Below are 21,500 nucleotides of genomic sequence, written 5' to 3' on the forward strand. Positions count from 1 at the left end.
TTCACCTCAGCCCCAGCGTCTGGCCCCCAAGCGCAGGGGCGTTCTCTCCGTGAGATGCTGGGTGCCCTGCGTGGGCAGGCGGTGACGTCAGGGCCCGGCCTGGAGACTTGGAAGTTGTGGGGACAGAACACCTGGGGTTCTTCCTCCTCCACTGCGACTGAGCTGAACTTATCTGCCTTTCCCTCTGAGCCCCGTCTGGGGAGGCCACCATCATGGCCTTTGCCAGGTCCCTATGCTGGTCCAGGCAGACCTCCCTGCCACCCACCAGCAGCTTTACACAGCAGGCTTCCGCTTCCCCAGACAGACACCTGTCTCCCCCGTGCCGTCTGTCCTGACTGCCCTGACCCATCTCGGCTGGACTCGAGCCGTCGCTTGCTCACCTATTACCTTGAACACCGAACAAGGGGCTCAGGTGTCACCCTCCAAAAAAGAGGTGTGGAGGGCGAAGGACCCAGGAGTGTGTCCCATAGGGAACTGGGAGTTATCTGCTCAGATAAAGGGTTTCCAGGCCCCCAGGACAATCCTCAACGTGAGAGATGGGGGGAAGAGGCCCACACATGCTGTGTTTCTCCCCACGGGTCACAGGTTGGCACAGTGGGTTAGGAGAGAGGGGGACAGGTGTCTTCTGGGCATCTGCTCCCTGACAGGCCCTTTATCTAGACTCTCAGTTCTTGGTTAGATTGACGGTGGTAGAGGAGGAAACCCAGGCTGATGGAAAAGGAGCTGGCACGGAGCCTAAGGCAAGGACCCCAAAGCCCACGCGCACAGACTCGCTCACAGTCCGAGCTGCACACAGCAGACAGCCCGCTGTCACTCGTCCCCAGGGATGGTGGCAGAGCCCGGGGCGACCACTTGGAGGAAGATGCTGAGCGCCTGCCTCAGGCGGGACGCAATGAGGTCCGAGCCCTCCTGCAGCTCCGAAATTCCCGGAGGGAAATCGTGTCCCCGGTCTCCACGCTGCTCTGGTCCCTGCTAACTCCCGAAACACCTTCTGCTCTCTCCCCAGGCGTCGTGCGCCAGGTGCGGCCCATCGTGGGCCCGTTCCACGCCGTCCTGAAGCTGGAGATGAACTACGTGGTTGGCGGTGTGGTGTCCCACCGGAATGTCGTCAACGTCCACATCTTCGTCTCTGAGTATTGGTTCTGAGGGGCCGGTTCGCAGCGCAGCCGAGCCTGTGCCTCCAGGCCAAGTCATTGCCCTGTGATGACGCCCTGTCCCCGTTTGCACCACCCAGACATATCTCGGTTTCATGTATTTGTTTGTAGTGTTAGGCCGACATGTATTAAGCTGGGCCAGATGAATAAGTCCATCTGTTGTCTTTTGGTGTTTAAATAATGAGTCCAATGACTTAACTGTTTGATTGAAAAACTTGCTTCTCTTTTAACACAAAGGTTAAATTTTGCTCCCTTTTCCTGTCTCTGGGCTAAACGACCAAGGGGGAAAAAAAAAAACATTTTTCAAGGGGCAGCTAAGTCCAAATGGCAAGAGAAGACCAGTTCTTGCCCTGATTTTATGAAAATTTGACATTGGTACTTTTTTTTGCCAATCAAGTTTTGTATATGAAATTCTAAAGACACAGTTACCAAAGAAGAGCAGGTATGATAAATTCTGCCCAGAAGCAGCATGCCGCAGTGTCCCGGGGAGCCCTTCAAAGGTCAGTTACAACTGTGTGGAAACAGAGGGGTCCCCCCGTAAAGCCACAGCCTGTTGGGTTTGTGCGCAGTTCCAGTATGTTCGCCAAAGCAGTCACTGGGTTTTCTGCACCCTGCATCCATCCTTTATCATAGGTGGGAAAATAAACAGCTTTGTGAGCCTCCCGATGCTGTGTGCATGGGAATCGCTGAAGAGCGGCGGTCCTGACTAGCCAAGGGCTTGCGAGTGTACCCCAAGACCTTCTCAAAACCCTCCTGCCTCCCAAGGCTCCAGGGTGGGGCCCAGCCTGTGTATTGGGAAAGCCTCCAACCCACATCATTTCTGACAGTTTGCCCCCCTCCCCATCCCCAGGAAGCGGGGCTCGAGCACCCTCCATGCCCCAGGCTCTGCCTGGCAGGTGCGTCATGGAGCTCTGCTAGTGACGTCCCTTCTGGGCTTTCTGAGCCCCTCTAGAAGCTGTCAGGGGGCGATGAGGCTTCTCTTTCGTGGGAAGGAGAGACCACCAGAGCACTGAATCCCCCTGCGCTCGGCAGCTGGTGCTTCATGTATTCCTCCTGGAAACCCACCCATGTGGGTGCGACCGTGTCCAATTTAGAGACAAGCGAACTGGGCTCAGGGCTTCCCTGGGGGCTCAGCAGTAGAGAGTCCGCCTGCCAATGCAGGAGACTCAGGCTCGACCGCTGGGTCAGGAAGATCCCCTGGAGAAAGGAGTGGCTACCCACTTCAGTGCTCTTGCCTGGAAAATCCCATGGACAGAGGAGCCTGGTGGGCTGCAATTCATGGGGTCACAAAAGAGTGGGACACGACTTAGCAACTGAACAAGAACAACAACTAAACAACAACAGAATTGGGCTCAGAGAGAGGAACTCAACTCCCCAAAGTCACACAGCTTTTTAGAGACAAAGAGGGGATTCAGGCTCTGCTTATCAGATTCCAAACAACATTCCTCTCTAAAAGCCCGCGTCAGAAGAGACGTGGACAGACTGGATGTATGGGGATCCTGGCACCACCTTCGGCGTGGACAGTGGACCGAGGGCAGCCTACGCCTCCAGGCCCGCTTGCACTGGCAGGAGTCAGCATCCATGCCCTTGGTCTCCACGTGCGTTTCCTCCAAGTCCCGCCCAGGCTTCACCCCGTCTTCTTAGGCATCCCATTCATGCCCCAGGTCATCTCCGCAGCCGGGACCCTGGCCACGCCCTCAGCCCCGCAGTGGCATCGCAGCATGGCCGGTGTGGTAACTTGAGCATGTCCACTCTCGAACCTTCGGGAGCTCCCAGCGCTTATAAGGCCACTCGTCCACTAAAGCCAGCCAGGCCTGGACCAGCCCGTCACACCTTGGCGGGAAGGGGAGGGGGAGAACCAGTGTAGGGCTGGGCTGTCCTGGAGTCAGGTCCAGGGATGAGGAGGGTGAGGGGACATCTGAGCAGCTCTCGGCGCCTGTGAACTGGGGTCTGGGCAGGGAAGGGGAGGGTGCCTGGAGTCTGACCACAGGAACGCACGCCTCAGTGCATTAAGGAGGTGGGGGGAGTGGAAGGGATACACAGGTTCTGGTTCCCATCTGCTGCTCTCAGGGCAAGGCTGCAGAAGCTGGGAGTTCCAAGCCCAGGCCCTGGGGGAGGTGGGTTTCCGAGAGCCTCTTCCTTCTGAGGACTGGGTGGAGTGGGGTGGGAAGACGTAGTGCTGGGTTCATTCTGGGAAACAGTCTTTCCCACACTCCTGATAGAGTTAGGGTGGGAGGTGCCATTGGTGAACAGAGCCAAGCCTCCTACTGTCGATTGGCTCTCAGATGAGCACGTGAGCCAAGCTGGCCAATCAGATCTTCCTGACGGAGGGCCGAGGACAGGTGGTGAGGTCCCCAGCCGAGGGGTCAAAAAGCAGAGGGGCCAAGGGAAGGGAGTCCGGTCCCGTCTGATTCAGAGAGCCAGAGGGGCGGGGTCTGAACTTCACCTTGGCGGGAGCCAGCTGCCTGAGGCACTACCACCTGCCAAGCCTCAGTTTCTGCATCTGCAAAGTGGAGCCAGGAATCCCTGCTCCGCTGCCTGGCTCCCCAGAGGCAGGGAGGAGCCTGGAGATGATGGGGGCAGAGGAGCTTTGCAACCGTGAAGTTCTGTGTACCTGTAGGAGACCTTATCATTCAAACGTCCTTAGAGGTAACGATGATGATAATGATAACTGTTGCCACTGTCAAGCCACACGAATGTCCGCCTGAAGCCAGGCATCTTTTTAGTTCTGCATTTCCTTCTCTTACTCCTTTGCGAGACATGTGGTTATAGACGGTTCTCTATATTACACACGAGCCTAATTTTTCACATTTTATATCATGCTCCAGGCTGGGCACCTGATGGGCAGAAAAGCCTCCCATTATTCTCGCAAAGCAATTACTGTCAGCACCCAGTACTGTCAGGTTCCAGAAAGTCTCATGTCACAATATTCTCCCAGAAGGCTATGTCTGCTTTGAATTAAGGGAAACAACTCCAACTTTCAGAGCAGCACCGTGGCACGTGGCAGGAGTGCCTGGGTCCCCTGGCGCCGCTGGAGGGACCAGTGTTAAGGCTGAACCTCTTCATCCCGGAAGTGGAATGAGACGGAAACAGACTCTTGGATGATGTTTGATGTCGTAAGAGAGAAATAGAGCCATTGCAGAGCTTTTATAATATGACCTGGGGGAAGGCTGGTGACAGTCACCGTGACTTCTTGTAATTATGGTACTCTGTTGGAGACCTGTTATGGGCCAGGAATACCTCTGTAATGGTCCCCCGATACACACACACACACACACACACACACACACACACACACACACACGCTTCACCCTCAACCCCTCTGCCAGGCCAGCTCAGGCCCATCTCCTGCCAAGAGGCCTCCTGCCGGCCTCACCCCCGGGCTGGTCCTCTGCTCCGACCACTTACAGAGTGATCTCCCATCCCGTGCTCTTTCTGTTCCAGTATGTACCCACCACTCTGCGTGAAAGGCTCTCTTCCCCTGACATACTAGATCTGTGACTCCCACTTTAAGAAAAACTTACTATATAATTTTTTAAAATGCATTAAAGTACAGAGAAGTGAAGTGAAGTGAAAGTCACTCAGTCGTGTCTGACTCTTTGTGGTCCCATGGACTACACCATGGAATTCTCCAGGCCAGAATACTGGAGTGGGTAGCCTTTTCCTTCTCCAGGGGATCTTCCCGACCCAGGGATTGAACCCAGGTCTCCCGCACTGCAGGCAAATTTTTTACCAACTGAGCCACAAGGGAAGCCCAGAGTACAGAGAAGAATATACAAAACCTCTTGCCCCCATCACCCAGCTTCAACAGTTACTGACTCTCTGCCCATCTTCTTTTATCTCCCCTGCCCCCTCACCTCTGCCCCACGCCTGCCAACTCCTCTTATTTTGCAGGAGTATTTTTTAAAATAAACTTTATTTTTAGAGCAATTTTAGATTGGCAGAAAAATTGTGAAGATAGTACAGTTACTGTATACCCCCCCCCCCAGTTTCTCCATTTTAGTATTTTACTCTCATATGGTACGGTGGTTACAGTTAATGCACCCATGTTGTTATTCAGTTGCCCAGTCGTGTCTGACTCTTTTTTTTGGACTGCAGCACTCCAGGCCTCCCTGTCCCACGCCGTCTCCCGGAGTTTGCCCAAGTTCGTGTCCATTGTGTCGGTGATGCCATCCAGCCATCTCATCCTCTGACGCCCTCTTCTCCTTCTGCCCTCAATCTTTCCCAGCTTGAAGGAAAGATAATGAACCCATATTAGACGCACTATTATTAATTAAAATACACCCTTTTTTCTGGTTTCCTTAGTTCATCCCTATCACCCAGTTACTGTCCCAGGACCCCACCCAGGATCACGTGTGTAGTCATCCTGTCCCCTTAGCTCCTCTGGGCTGTGATGGTTTCTCAGACTTGACTTGTTTTCGATGACCTTGGCAGTGCTGGGGAGGACTGAGCCGGGGGGTTGTAGGACGCCCCTCTGTTAGGTTTCACCTGATGTTTTTCTCGGGATTAGACTGAGTTCATGTGTGTTGAGGGGATGACCACAGAGGTGAAGTGCTCATCCCATCCCATCACATGTTGGCACGTGTGACATGACCATCCCTGTGACCCTGACTTTGGTTATCTGGCAGACATGTGCCTGTCAGGCTTCTCCACTGTAAAGTCGCCCTGCCCTCCCCGCATCAGCTCTGGACTCTGGGAGGAGTTCACTATGCCCAAGTCAGCCTGAAGGACTTACTCTCCAGCATCTTGAGGGGCAGGGTGCAAGAAGACTTTCAAGCAAATCCCAGATACCATGTCGCTCCATGTTTCAAAATCTTCGATGCTTTCAAAATATGCATGTCTAAAGATAAGGACTTTTTACCACCACACCCATTACACCTCACCATATTCACAATGAGTCCTTAATATTTTCTAAGAAGTAGCTTATATTTCTAATTCAGCTCAAGAAGCGTTTAGTAAGACAGGTATAAGGACCACAGGAGGGATGCAAAGATAAGGAAGATGCAAGTCCTGCTCCCTGGGATGGGGGCAAAATAGAAGCAGTTATTTCCTTAACACGTGTGGCTCAGCTGGTAAAGAATCTGCCTGCAATGAGGGAGACCTGGGTTCAATCCCTGGGTTGGGAAGATTCCCTGGAGAAGGCAATGGCTACCCACTCCAGTATTCTGGCCTGGAGAATTCCATGGATTGTATAGTCCATGGGGTTGCAAAGAGTCAGACACGACTGAGTGACTTTCACTTCACATTTCTTTAACAGGAGGAACTTTTCATTTACCAAAGGATTCACTTTGGGACTGCTTTACAAAACCAGCCTCCCCTTTGGGCTCCTGGTTTGACAAAAAGTAGACTTGTCCCTTTTGATCCTTCAAGTCTCAGCCCAAACACGCCTCCCAGAGTTGAGGCGTCTGTCTCTTAGACTCCAACCACCCAGGGCCCAGACTCCCTCCTACAACATGGGATTCTTTCTTTTAAATTTTAATTAATTTTTTACAAGTGAACAAATTACTCATTTATTTATTTGGCTACACCAGATCTTAGGTGCAGCACATGGGATCTTTAATTGCAGTATGTGAATTCTTCGTTGTGACTTGTGGGACCTAGTCCCTGACCAGGGATCGAACCCCAACCCCCTGCATTGGGAGCTCAGAATCTTAGCCACTGGACCCCAGGGAAGTTCAAATGTACATATTTCATACATATTTCAAATGCACATCCCAAATGCTCCCAGGGCTGCCTGATCTGGGGCTCCAGATGTGGTCATCTGGTTCTAAGCAGGGCTCTAGGCCACTCCTAGGCCAGGTGGTCAGAGCCAGGAACGATAGCCCAGGCAAGAGGAGTAAGGGGAATAGCATGATTGGGACGCCCTGTGCACCGCCCCCAAGGCTGGATGGAGTAGGGAGGCTGGAGGGCAGGGAGGAGGCTGGGCAAAGGCCAGCTGGAGGGAAGGACAGCTCCCCACCCCATGCCGACTCTGTTTGGTGAATGAAATCAAGTTTAAAGTTAGAAGGTACCATTTATGCAGGCAATTGAACAGCATCCCCAAAAAGATGTGTTCAAGTCCTAACCCCAAGTCCCTGGAAATGTGCCCTTCTTTGGAAACAGAATCTTGGCAGGTGTGAACCAGTTGAGAATCTCAGGATGAGCGCATCCTGAATTTGGGGCGGGCTCTGAATCCAATGACTGGAGACTTCCTTGGTGGTCCAGTGGTTAAGACTCCACACTTCCACTGCAGGGGGTGTGGGTGTGATTCCTGGTCTGGAACTAAGATCTTGCTTGCCTTGAGGCATGGTCAAAAGATTAAAAAAAAAATGCAGTGACCGATGTTTTATAATGATAAGAAAGGGAAACTCAGCACACAGATATACGGGAGAAGGCCTGGTGAAAATGGGGGAGGAGATTGGAGGGAGGTGTCCCCAGGCCAGAGATTGCTGATGGTGACCAAAGCGGGGAAGTGGAGGCCCCGGGATACTCCAAAGGGAGTCAGCTCCACCCACAGAAGTCAGTCCATCCTGACTTCTGACCACCAGCTTCCACTGTAAGATGATAGATATTTGTCATTTTGAGTTACTAAGTTTGTGTTAATTTCTTACAGCATCCCTAGAAAACTGGTGCCGTGTGTGTGTGTTTGTGTGTGTACACATACAAATATGTAAGTGTGTGCATGCGTGCTAAGTCGCTTCGGTCATGTGCGACTCTTTATAACCCCGTGGACTGCAGCCTGCCAGGCTCCTCTGTCTGTGGGATTCTCCAGGCAAGAATATTGGAGTGGGGTACCACACCCTCCTCCAGGGTATCTTTCCTACCCAGGGATGGAACCCACGTCTTTGTCTCCTAGCTTGGCAGGAGGGTTCTTTACCACTCGTGCCACCTCGGAAGCCCATGTATATGTATGAACGTGAAAGTGTTATTCACTCAGTCGTGTCTGACTCTTTGTGACCCCATGGACTGCAGCCCGCCAGTCTCCTCTCTCCTGTCCATGAAATTCTCCAGGCAAGAATACCTGAGTGAGTTGCCCTTCCCTTCTCCAGGGGATCTTCCCAACCCAGGGATCAAACCCATGTCTCCCAAATTGCAGGCAGATTCTTTACCATCTGAGCTGCCAGGGATCCCCAATATATGTTTTTTAATTCCTGCTCAGTAACTTATGTCTTCCCAGGTGGGCCTAATGGTAAAGAGCCTGCCTGCCAATGCAGAAAATGTAAGAGACCTGGGTTCGATCCCTGGGTTGGGAAAATCCCCTGGAGAAGAGAATGGCAACCCACTCCCATATTCTTGCCTGGGGAATTCCATGGACAGAGGAGGCTATCAGGCTACAGTCCATGGGGTTACAAAGAGTTGGACACAACTGAGCGACTTAGCATGCAGTATATAAGATTTATTGCCTTCTTGGTTTAATGCAGATAGTGAATGAATACTGCTATAGTTGATTTGCAATGCTGTGTGCTTCAGCTCTACAGCCTTTCTCACATTTTTCAAATTAGAGCCCACTGGAGTGGAGATGCGTGCTGCCTTGGTATCGAGCAGACCAGGCCCATCAGGACGGCCTGTTTCCCTGGGAATTAGCCAGAAAGGCGGCACGGGGCACAGGAATCATCACCTTGACGTAATGGTCCACCAAAGTCCGGCATCCTGAGTGACAGCAGGTGGCACTGAAGACCAAAATGCCTCTGCGTTCCCTTTGGACAATTCCACTGCAAGTTCAAGGTGTCACTGTTCAATTATTAAACATGACGGGGCGTTTGGAGGCTTTGGTGCACGGTGGTAAGCAATCGGTCTTTAACACAGCCGCCTTATTAACATGTGTGGCAGCTCCTGCATGAATCAGTGTCATTTAACTAGGCGATGGCATTATAATCACCCATGAAATTATGCATAGGAAGGTCAAGGGGACAAGTCAGACTGGAGTGATTGCTTTGATGGTTAAAGCCTCCTGGACTTGGTCTTCCTGCAGATAAATGTCCCTCTGACTTGTTCCCTGCTGATTTTCTGCAGAAACTCGAGTCCAGGGCTATGATTCTGTGAGCCACCTCCCGAGCGGTGCCACGTGGAATGAACGCAGGTCTCTTCCTAGTTAGAGCTGGTCAATAGACCATCCTACTCCTATTTCTCCAACCGCCCTGACCGCCAGTCCTGCTTCTTCCTGGTAATTTCTTCCTTCAGAGTGAAATACACTTGACCCCAGCTCCTCCACCTCCTTGGTGAGACCCTCAACCACCTGATCCCATTCCTTCCATCTACTCTCTTTAGTTTATTGATTGATTCATCCAGGTACTTCTTTTCACACCCCTCCCATTGGTGACTCATTTTACCTGAGTCTCCTCCCCTCTCTGTCTAAGCCTCCTCCAGGTCATCTTTTGAAGAAACCGGCTTGGATGGGAGCACCTCCTGGTCTCCAGTCCTTCAGGGCCTCTGACACCAAGCTTGTGGTACGGCTGCGGGACCCTTCACCTTTGAGCCACACCCTTACTGCCCACCATTCCCACCATCCACTCCACACAGTGTCCAGACACGCAGGCTCTGTAACTTCGGACATGTAGGCCTCTGAGCCTCTGCACAGGGGGATCCATTCACCTGGAATGACCTCCCCCGACCCTTCTCTGCAAGTGAACTTCTCCTGACCCCACACGACCCAGCATGGGATGCCAACTGCTCTAGGTATACATCCAAAGGAGTCAAAAGCAGGGACTGAACAGATATCTGTACACAGGTGTTCAGAGCAGCACGGCTCATAATCTGCCAAAAAGTGGAGGCAACCCAAGTATCCATCAGCAGATGAATGGATAAACCAAATGTGTTCTGCCCATACAATGGGAAATTATTCATAACAGAGAGTGAAATTTTGATACATGCTGCAACATGGATAGAACTTAAAAACAGTATACTTAGTGAAATAAGCCAGACATGGGACAAATACTATATGATTCTATTAATAAGAGGTCCCTTGGGACTTCCCTGGTTGTCCAGTGGTTAAGACTTCACCTTCCAATGCAGGGGGTCCGGGTTTAATCAGGGAACTAGATCCCACATGACCCACAGCCAAAAAAAAAATATATATATATATATATAAAGCAGAAATAATATTGAAACAAATTCAACAAAGACTTTAAAAATGGTTCACATAAAAAAAGTAGAATCTTAAGAACAACCTTAACAAAAGTCCACTCACTTGTCAGAGGTGGGGCACCTGGCAGGTAGCTCTGGGCCTCTCCCAGGACCAAGTTGGGCACAGAATAGGCTCTCAGGAAGTGTTTATGGGATGGAAAATATAAAAACACTGTGTTCTGAACTGAACTGTGTCCTCCCAAATCCATATGTTGAAGCCCTAACCTGCAATGTGACTGTGATTGAAAATAGGTCCTTTGAGGAAGTGATGAAGACTGAAGGAGGCCCTAAGGGTGGGGCCCTGGTCTGATAGGGTCAGTGTCCTTGGAAGAAGAGCAGGAGGACCCAGACCTCTGTCTCTGCCAGCAGGCGAGGACGCTAGCCAGAAGGTAGATGTTTCCAGGGCAGGAAGAGTGCCCTCCGCAGGACCTAAATTTTCCAGTACCTTGACCTTAGACTGCCCAGACTCCAGAGCTAGGAGAAGTAGATGTCTGTTGTTTAAGTCCCACAGTCTTTGGTATTTTGTGATGGTGGCCAAAGCTGACTAATACGGCAAACAGACAGGAATGGATGTAGTGCTCACAGATGCAGACCGTGAGCTTGTCATCATTTGATGACCAGTTAATGTCAGTGTAGGGGACTTCCCACAGGTGCCTCCGTGGTAAGGAATCCACCTGCCAATGCAGGACACTCAGGTTTGATGCCTGGGTCGGGAAGTTCCCCTGGAGGAGGAAATGGCAACCCGCTCCAGTATTCTTGCCTGGAGAGAGGAACAGAGGAACTGGGCGGGTACTGTCCATGGGGTCACAAAGAGTTGGACACGACTGAGCACACACGCATGCAGCATCAGTGCTGCTGGTGTGAGCAGCTGACGCTGAAGGGAGCTGAAGCGGGGATAAACGTTCCAGAGGGCTTTGTGATCCCTCAAGGACTCAGATATTATAGGGTCTCCTGCCGCGAGGAGTCCTTTCTGAGTTCTAACCTAAATGCACCGTCCTCCTCCTCTCCACTCCCCAGGATCCTTGTGTCCTAAACACTTGTCCTCTCCCAGTAAAGTCTGTTAAAGATTTTTTTTTTAATGTGGACCATGTTTAAAGTCTTTATTGAATTTGTTACAATATTGTTTCTGTCTAATGTTTCGGTTTTGGAGTTTTTTTTTTTTTAGCTGTGAGGCACGTGGAATCTTAACTTCTTGATCAGGGATTTAACTCACACCCCCTGAATTGGGAGGTGAAGCTTTAAACACTAGACTGCCAGGCAAGTCCCCTGCCAATTTTGGGGGCAGAAGCAGTGATATGATATGATATGATATGATATGATATGATTTTTAAAAATGCTGCATGATAGATAGTTCTGTAGCTACAGTTTCAGTTCATTGCAGTTGCTCAGTCGTGTCCAACTCTTTGCGATCCCCTGGACTGCAGCATGCCAGGACCCCCTGTTCATCACCAACTCCCAGAGCTTGCTCAAACTCATGTCCATCGAGTCGGTGATGCCATCCAACCATCTCATCCTCTGTCGTCCCCTTCTCCTCCCACCTTCAATCTTTCCCATCATGAGGGTCTTTTCCAATGAGTCAGTTCTTCGCATCAAGTGGCCAGAGTATTGGAGTTTCAGCTTCAGCATCAGTCCTTTCAATGAATATTTAGGACTGATTTCCTTTAGGATTCACTGGTTTGATCTCTTTGCAGTCCAAGGGACTCTCAAGAGTCTTCTCCAACACCACAATTCAGAAGCATTCTATTCTTCAGCACTCAGCTTTCTTTATAGTCCAACTCTCACATCCATACATGACTACTGGAGAAACCATAGCTTTGACTAGACAGACCTTTGTCCGCAAGTATGTCTCTGCTTTTTAATACGCTGTCTGGGTTGGTCATAGCTTTTCTTCCAAGGGGCAAGCGTCTTTTAATTTCATGGCTGCAGTCACCATCTGCGGTGATTTTGGAGCCCAAGAAAAGAGTCTGTCATTGTTTCCATTGTTTTGCCATCTATTTGCCATGAAGTGATAGGACTGGATGCCATGATCTTTGTTTTTTGAATGTTGAGTTTTAAGCCAACTTTTTCACTTCTCTCTTTCACCTTCATCAAGAGGCTCTTCAGTTCCTCTTCACTTTCTGCCGAAAGGGTGGTGTCATCTGCGTATCTGAGGTCACTGATATTTCTCCCGGCAATCTTGATTCCAGCTTGTGCTTCCTCCAGCCCAGCGTTTCAACCTACAGTTTAGGTTTTAAGAATGACACACATTCTGTGAAAGCTGGGCTGTGCCCGAAGTGTTGGGTGTCGCTTTCACTGCAACCGGCCTCCTGGGGCTCAGAAATCAGAAAGGAAGGTTTTCTACTACGTAAAGGGAAGAATTCTCACCCCCAGCCTAGCTTGCCAACTTGATGGTTGTTCTTCTCAGCCCAGCCTAGATAATTGCATAATTAATTGCATGTAGGTAACTCACCCAGAGAAGATGGTTATTAGGAGTGGGGAGCCCAACGCCCACTCCCATGGAAAGTGGCCCGGCCCGCCTCTGGGTCAGGTTCCAGGGTGGGGGAGCTGCAGGGCTCCTGGGCTCACATCTGATCACAGGGGCAGTTTGGCCTGAGAACCAGAGGGCCTTGCCGCGGCCTGCTGGCTCTGTTGGGTCAAGTGGGAGGTGGTTCTGGAACCCAGACCCTGCCAGGGTGGATGAGGTGCTGCTGTCTCCCCAGCTTGAGGCTGCAAAGCGAGGGATTTCCCTGGGGACTTTGGCCATTCCCCCTTGGGGTTCTCTGTGAGGCTTCTGGAAAGCTGGCCTCCACTTCCTTCCCCCGCCCCTCCCCTGTCATGGTTCACAAGGCTGTGCATTTGCCCAGGGTCTGATGCACCCGTTCCCCGGCTGGCTCCCTGAGCCCCAGGCTGGCTCCCTGAGCCCCGGCCCAGTTGCGATGCTGGGAAACCACTGCAGCCACACCTGGAGGTTCTCAGCCTCCGAGAAGAACAGCCATCACTCAGTCACCTGGCGAGTGTGCCCTGGCACCGCTGGACCAAATGCTTTAGGTGCTGGGGTCAGAGAAATGGTCCTTAGACAGACTGGATTCTTTAAATGAACCCCTCACCCCCAGAATTCTTGGCCTCTGGGGCCTCATCTGCCAGGCACAGATTACCAAGGGCCTCTCCCCACTCTAATGGCTCATGGCCTGGAGGGACGGGGGGAGCGGACAGGCTAGAGGGGGTCGGCCCAGAGTTGTCAAGGGCCTGGTGGAACAACCGTATCACACCACTGGCCTGCACACTCCCTCTAACTTTCTGTCTCCCTCTGCAGAAAATCTGGGGACGAAGCACGTTATTTCTGTGTAGGGTCAACGTGTGACCACTTACCCACGAGCCTGGGATAACTGCAGAAGCCCAAGGTGTGGGGGAGCCCGGAGCCCCCTTCTAGCACCCCTTCTTCTCCCTGCAGACCTCTATGTGGACCTGCAACCCTGGTTTTGGGCAAGACGGTTAATAAGAGGGACAGATGGGGTGGGAGGCAGGGGAGAGGTGGGTGCCCCTTGTGGAACTGAGAAAGGGAGGGTCACCTGGGGGTGTGAGGGAGAAGTTTTTGAAATGACACAGAGCAGGGGCAGCCATCTAAGACCCCTGCTTTCAGACCTCTTAGGGAAGTAGCCAAGTTCCAAGATCCTCCGTGGAAAATCTAAGTAGTTACTGGAGCCAACCACGATGGGAACATCAAGCAACAACTTTGACCCTGACGTTGTGTTCCTGCACGAGACCCTCACTCAGCTCCTAGCTCTGGCTCCTGCACCTTGACGGGTAAATTATTCCAGTTGGTCTGTGGAGTGGCCAGTGACTGGGATCATTCCTAAGAGGTGAATGTTTATTTCTGCATTTCTTTTTTTCCCTAATAAATCATCCCTTGATTTATTTAGTAATTAATGAGGTCAGCATTGTGCTAGGCAAATGTTTATAAACAAAATAGGGCCAAAAAAATTATAATCAGGGACTCAAGTATTTGTACACCAAATGTTCATAGCAATATTCACAATAGCCAAAAGGTAGAAACTCAAATGTCCATTGATGAACAAATAGACAAAATGTCATGTATCCATACTACAACATCACCACTTCGATGGACATGAATCTGAGCAAGCTCTGGGAGATGGTGAAGGACAGGGAAGCCTGGCATGCTGCAGTCCTTGGGGTTGCAGAGTTGGACACGATTTAGCGACTGCACAATCCATACCATGGAACATTATTCCTGCTAATCCATCCTACCACATGGATGAAACTCAAACATTAGGCTAAGAGAAATAAGGCAGAGAAAAAAAGACCAAATACTGTGTGACTCTATGTGAGATACTAGAACAGGCAGATTTCTGCATTTCTCACGGTCACAATCAGGTGGTTCCCAGAAGGATTCTTCAGATTGCTGAGAAGACACCCTCCTGGACATCCTTTCCTCTCTGAGTAGTAGGCTCCTGTGCACACAGCAGGTGCTTACTTCTTGCTCTAGACAGCAGAGTCTGCCTGCCTCAGCATGAAGTGTATGGGTTTGTACAAAGGAACCATTTCCCTGTTGTTTGCTTAGATTAGCAGTCTCCTGGTTAAAATCGGGCTTCCCTGGTGACTCAGAGGGGAAAGAATCCACCTGCAATGCAGGAGATCCAGGTTTGATTCCTGGGTCTGGAAGATCCCCTGGAGAGGAGAGTGGCAACCCACTCCAGTATCCTTGCCAGGCAAGTCCCATGGACAGAGGACATGGCAGGCTACAGTCCATGGGATCACAAAGTGTCCCTTCCGTGAGCCCTTATGGGTAGGAAGTAACAGAACCCTTCCAGCTGGTTGCCCTGGAAACGTGAGAGCATCTGCCCCCAAACCTAAATCTTAGCAGAGAAACTGTTCGGCATCCCCTGACCGCATGTGGGTGGTGCTGGGGTCACAGGAGAACCCTCTGTCCTGGACCAATGGTGACTTGTCACTTGGCACTGTTGTTTAGTCGCTAAGTCGTGTCCAACGCTTTGCAACCCCCATCCCACCCTGCTAGCTTGTCACAAAGCACCGGATTTGAGCAAATCCCCACTGGCTATCCATTTTACATATGTTAAGTTTCTACTTTTAGTTTTAAACAAACTTTTATTGCACATCTTCCACATCACAGGTCTGGAGAAAGGCCAGTGGGGAGTGCAGGGAATGGGCAGAGGGAATCTGTCAGGTCTGGAAGAAGCCGGTTTCTTTAATTGTCTCCTGCAAACTTGCTGCACTGAGTTTTGTTTTCGTCACGTGTGTTTTGTTAGCGTTCGCTTTGTGCAACAAGATGTTTAAGACCAGATTCATTTCCCTTTCACATATATTTACAAAAATTCTCAGTGAAAGAGCCAATGAGTTGGTCATAAATTAACAATTAATTTTGCTAATAAAAGTACCATGTGAGGGGCTTCCCTGGTGGTCCAGCGGTTAAGAATCCGCCTGCCAAGCAGGGGACCCAGCTTCGATTCCTGGCCCCAGGAGATCCCACGTGCTGCAGGGCAGCGGAGCTGTTGCATCACAGCGACCAAGCCCAGGCTCCACGAGAGAAGCCCTGCTCGCCACAAATGGAGAAAGCCTGCGTGCAGCCACGGACGCTCAGCCGGGCCAAAAATTAAACTGAAAAAAATAAAAGCGATAAATGTATATCTTTAAAAGCACCATATGCTTTTAGAGTTCTAAGAGCCAGCAGTTACTTTGGCAACTGAGAAGCTCAAATCTAAATTTAATGTCCAATTGAATAATACCCTATCTGACATTTAAAATTTAACTTAACCTTCCCCTTTGTTTCTGATCTCCATTTTTTTTTACTCTGTTCTGTGCTAGAGCATGTTTTTCACAGCAAGTCATCGCATATTTTTTAAAATGAGGCATAAATTAGAAATAATTTTATTTAAAAATGAGTATTACAATAGAAATCTCCTGACGCAATAACCAAAAGGTGGAGACAACCCAAGTGTCCCACAATGGATGGGTGGATAAACAGAATGTGGACCATGTGTACACTAGAATATTATTCAGCCTTAAAAAAAGAATGGAATTCTGAGATAGTGTGGGTGTGTGCCAGTCGGGTCTGACTCTTTGTGACCCTGTGGACTGTAGCCCTCCAGGCTCCTCTGTCCAGGACATTCTCCAGGCGAGAAGAGTGGAGTGGGTTGCCGTTTCCTCCTCCAGGAGCTTCTGAGCCGGGGATCCCATCAGGATCTCTTGTGTCTCTCCCACTGGCAGGTGGATTCTTTACCACTAGCGTACCTGGGAAACCCTCTGACACAGGCTACTATACAAACGAACCTTGAGGACATTTTGCTGAGTGAAATAATCAATCACAGAAAGATGGATACTATGTGATTTCCCTTTTCTGAAGTAGGAGTCAGATTCGTAGACACAGAGGGTGAGAGGGTGGGGCCAGGGCCTGGGGGTGGGCAGAGTTGGCGTTCGATGGGCACAGCGCTTCCGTTGTGTAAGACGAACAAGTTCTGGAGGTGGGTGGTGGTGACGGTCGTATGACTGTCCATGGACTTAATGCCAGTGAATTGTACACTTAAAAATGACTAAAATGGTAAATTTTCTTTTGTATGTATTTTGCTACCAAAAAAAAGAGACCAGTTAAAAAAAAATCACCCAAAAGTGAACACTCTAAAATGTTTGTCCTATCGAAAATGCCCTAGGCCAGTTTCTGCTAGGTTTTTTCTTAGAAGGACAATAGAGTAGCTTCCATGTGGATTTATCCATCCCCCTACCAAAGTTGATCAGTTCTGGGCCTCGCCAAGGAGGCATCCATGGTGTAGACGCTGACTGGCTACCAGCACGGCTAACACGGGGTTCCCCTGTAACTTGATGCCACCCCCGTCCCCAGAGCAGGTGGGCGTCTGCTAAGCAGCAGGACCAAGGCTGCCCCCCACCTCCCAGCCCACAGGCCTCATGGGGAAGGAGCATGGTAAATGTGGCCTTTCAGCAGCCGCCGCGACTGTCATCACCGCTTTATTTTATCTCTGGCCTCCAGGGATTCACACTGCTTCCCCATTATTAGTCCTATTATATCATCATCCACAATTTTGCTTGTCAGCTGGCTGGGGGAGGGAGGTACTGTTACAACATGGGGGCGCAGAGCAAAGAAAAAGAAGCCGTGTCTCCCTGGGGCGGGGGGGAGGCTGGCGGGGGTGACCGTGTGCCTGCTGCTCCCACGGCGGCTGTTGACAGACGGGGGCCCGGGAAAGGGCTTCCTGGGCCCTTGCTGTCGTCCTTGGGGGCCTCCAAGGCCGGTTTTACTGGAGGTGGACAGAGGCCGGGCCACCCTGCCAGCTGGCGCCCTTGGAGGCCGGGTGGTGGTGTGTCTGACCCGCTGGGTCCTGAATCAGAGGGGACTGGGACCTGCAGGAGGCAGGGGATGGATGCAGGTTCCCTGGCAACCGACGCTAACAATGGCCAGAGTGCAGTGAGAAGGAGCTTGGAAACATAAAGCCGGCTGGCCCAGCCGTGAGTCCCGGTTCTGCCGCTGCGGAGCTGTGTGATCTGGACAAGTTGCTAAACCTCTCTGAGGCTGATGCGGGGACCACGATGCTCCTTACAAAAGCTCCTAGCGTGGTCCCCGCCACCGAGGCCCCTTCCCCCATCCTTCTTCCCACCTCCCCGCCACCCCACAGGGAGAAATACCGTCCTGGTGGTCTTACTAACGAGTCTCCAGCCCCAGAGCACTGGTTTCTGTGACAACCTAGAAGGTGGTGTGGTGGGGGGGTGCAGAGACGGGAGGGAGGTTCGAGAGGGAGGGGACGTGTGCACTCCTGTGGCTGACTCACGCTGATGAATGGCCGAGACCAACACAACGTTGGAAAGCAACTATCCTCCAACGAAAAAAAATACACTTCAAAAAGAGACTTCAGAGGCCAGCCCGCCCCTCCCTGCGTGCTCAGGGGTCACGTCCCTCCATCTACGGGGAGGGCAGCCTCAGAAATACTGACCACCGTCCCCTGCTGAGAGCTGCTCTGGCCGGTGTCTTGCAGAGTCAGAGGGGCTAACTCTAACGGCTTGACTTGGATCATCCGCAGCTATATCTCAGGCAGGAGAGGCCGAAAGTCTCAAAGCCCAGGGGGTGGTGGGAAACTAGAGATCAGCTCTTTGCCAACCATCTCCCGACAGCCTGCTTAGGCAGCGGTCATGGAAGACGATGAGAAATGATCTTGCAACAGTGCCTCACTGGCCTCCCAGGCTCCTGTGGTCCAGGAGGACCACAAGGCCAGGACTAGACCAGCTGCGGGTCAAGGCTTGCCCATGAGACCTCTGTTGGGGACTCGCAGGGGGGCAGAATGTAGCTGTTCCCCTGCAAGAATGTAAGCAGTCTTTGTGAATAAAATACTTAATCAGGCTCATTGTTGTTGTTCAGTTGCTAAGTCGTGGTCAACTCTTTGGGACCCATGGACTGTAACCCACCAGGCCCCTCTGTCCTTGGGATTCTCCGGGCAAGAATACTGGAGTGGGTTACCATTTCCTCCTCCAGGGGATCTTCCCGACCCAGGGATCGAACCCCCATCCACTCCACTACAGGCAGATCCTTTGCCACTGAGTCACGGGAGAGGCCCATTGAGGCTCATAGAAGACCTGTTTTTCAGTCACAATAATTTCCTAAAAAGGTCGTTTCTATACGTGGGTCTTCTTTTTCATGTGAGGTTTAACATAAATACAGTGGAATGCATACATTTGAAGTGTACAGCTTAAAGAATGTTTTTTTCAACCACAATAACTTCTTTAAATGGTCATTTCTCTACTTAGGTGTTAGTCTGTTATTTTTTGAAGTGAGGTGTAACATTCATACAGTGAGGTGTGTAGTTATTAAGCACGCAGCTGAAAGAACCTTTGTGCTTTTACACACCCACGTAATCACCACCCAGGTACAGAATATTTCCAGCATCCAGAACCCATCTGCCCACCACAGCCTGTCCCTGTCAGTGACTAGCCTGCCAGAAGTCACCGCTGTCTTGAACCCTGTCATAATTCTGCTTATTCTTGAGCTTCATGTAAATGGGCTTATGTTGCATGCACTCTTCTGTGTCCGGCTTCTTTTATACAGTAAGAAGTCCGCGAGATTCGTCCATTGTTATGATTGTTCAGTTTGCTCAGTTGTGTCCAACTCTCCATGACCCCATGGACTACAGCACGCCAGGCCTCCCTGTCCATCACCAACTCCCAGAGTTTGCTCAAACTCATGTCCATTGAGTCAGTGATGCCATCCAACCATCTCATCCTCTGTCACCCCTTTTCCTCCTGCCCTCAATCTTTCTCAGCATCAGGGTCTTTCCCAATGAATCAGTTCTTTGCATCAGGGGGCCAAAGTACTGGAGCTTCAGCTTTAGCATCAGTCCTTCCAATGAACATTCAGGGTTGATTTCCTTTAGGATTGACAAGTTTGATTTCCTTGACCATCCATCCTTTGATTCATCCATAATGCCGTGATATCAGGAGTTCATCTTTGTTTTAATCAGTGTTGTGTTCTATTGTATGAATAAACTACAAGTTCTAAACAGTTGCCTGCTTCCCTGTGTGTATCTTTGAGTGGACATATGTGCTTGTTTCTGTTGGGTATAAATTTAGGAGCAGAATTGTTGGTTCATAGTGAAGGCCAAAATAGTTGTACCAATTCACAGCAATTCATGAGCATTTCATTTATTCTACATCCTTACCAACACTGGTATTGTGTCATTTTCATTTTAGCCATCCTAGTTGACTGTAAGATTTTGAGTACTTCCATTTCTTTATGAGTTGTGTATCATTGTGGTCTTAGTTTGAATTTTGGGGGGGATGTCTAGTGATGCCGAGCTCTTTTAATTATGCTTTCTGGATATTTGGATATTCTGTTTAATGAGCTGCCTCTTTGACTGGTCTGCTCACTTTCAATGTGGTTTGTTGTTCAGTTGCTAAGTAGGGTCTGACGCTGCAATCCCATGGACTATAGCACACCAGGCTTCCTAGTCCTTCACGGTCTCCCAGAGTTTGCTCAAACTCATGTCCATTGTGTCTGCGATGCAGTTACATGTCTTTTTAAATTGATTTGTAAAGTTTCTTTATACATTCTGGATATGAGCCCTTTATTGGATACAAATAATATAAACACCTTCTCCCAGTCTGGATTTATATTTTTACTCATTTATTCATTTCTGAATAAATCAGAAATTTATTCAAATCAACAAAAGTTCTTGATTTTGGTAAAGCCCAATTTATCAACCCATTCATTTATAGTTGGTGGCTTTGTGTCCTATTTAAGAAATCCTTGCTTATCTGAAAATCACGCAGATATTCTCCTGTTTTCTTTTGGAAGCTTTATTGTTTTACTTTTCTCATTAGGAATACAGTTAGTTTTGAATGTTACCAAGATTCACTTTTTTCCACATGAATATCCAATTTGGCATCATTTATTCATGAGAACATTGTCCCCTATTGTCCTGCTTAAGAGCTTTATTGTAAGTAGCCATATATGTGTGGGTCTATTCCTGTTCCATTGTTATGCCATTTCTAACAGCAATGTCACTTTGTTTAATTACCATTGCTTAATTACTTTTACTTTGTAACAGGTCTCAATATTTACTAGAGTGAGTCTCCCGACTTTGTTCTTCTACAAAATTTTCCTGGTTACTCTACATTCTTTGAAATTTAATTTAAATCAGATTGCTAATATCCATTACAAAACTACTGCTGAAATTTTGATTGAGATTACATTGAATCTGTGGATCAATTTGAGACTTGCCACTAAGATAATTTTGAACTTTATAGTTCATGACGTAGCATCTCTATTTATTTAGGCCTTCTTTAATCTCTCTTAAAAACGTTTTATAGTTTTCATGTAAGTCTTGCACATTTTTCAAAAGATTGTTTTTCAGTTGCTCAGTCGTGTCCAACTCTGTGACCCCATGGACTGTAACACACTAGGCTTCCCTGTCCTTCACTATCTCCCAGAGTTTGCTCAAATTCATGCCCACTGAGTCGGTGATGCCATCCAACCATCTCATCTTCTGTCACCGCCTTCTCCTGCCTTCCATCTTTCCTAGCATAAGGGTCTTTTTCAATAAGTTGACTCTGCATCAGGTGGCCTAAGTATTGGATCTTCAGCTTCAGCATCAGTCATTGCAGTGAATATTCAGGGTTGATTTAGGATTGACTGGTTTGATCTCCTTGCTATCCAAGAGACTCTCAAGTGTCTTATCCAGCACCACAGTTCAAAACCATCAATTCTTTGGCATTCAGTCTTCTTTATGGTCCAAC

At 49.6% G+C, this 21,500-nt stretch overlaps 1 protein-coding gene across 1 annotated transcript in view; it reads left to right on the forward strand.

The window, feature by feature from the left end:
* The window catches only part of FBLN1 (fibulin 1), an 81,442-nt gene extending 80,074 nt beyond the window's left edge, over positions 1-1,368 (forward strand). The window contains exon 17 of the mRNA XM_065945302.1: positions 1,007-1,368. Within this exon, the coding sequence (XP_065801374.1) occupies positions 1,007-1,146 (140 nt within the window). The 3' untranslated portion in view covers positions 1,147-1,368. The remainder of the gene's footprint in view (positions 1-1,006) is intronic.
* Positions 1,369-21,500: the final 20,132 nt, after the last annotated feature.

This window comes from Muntiacus reevesi, chromosome 1, assembly GCF_963930625.1.
Source record: "Muntiacus reevesi chromosome 1, mMunRee1.1, whole genome shotgun sequence".
NCBI lineage: Eukaryota > Metazoa > Chordata > Mammalia > Artiodactyla > Cervidae > Muntiacus > Muntiacus reevesi.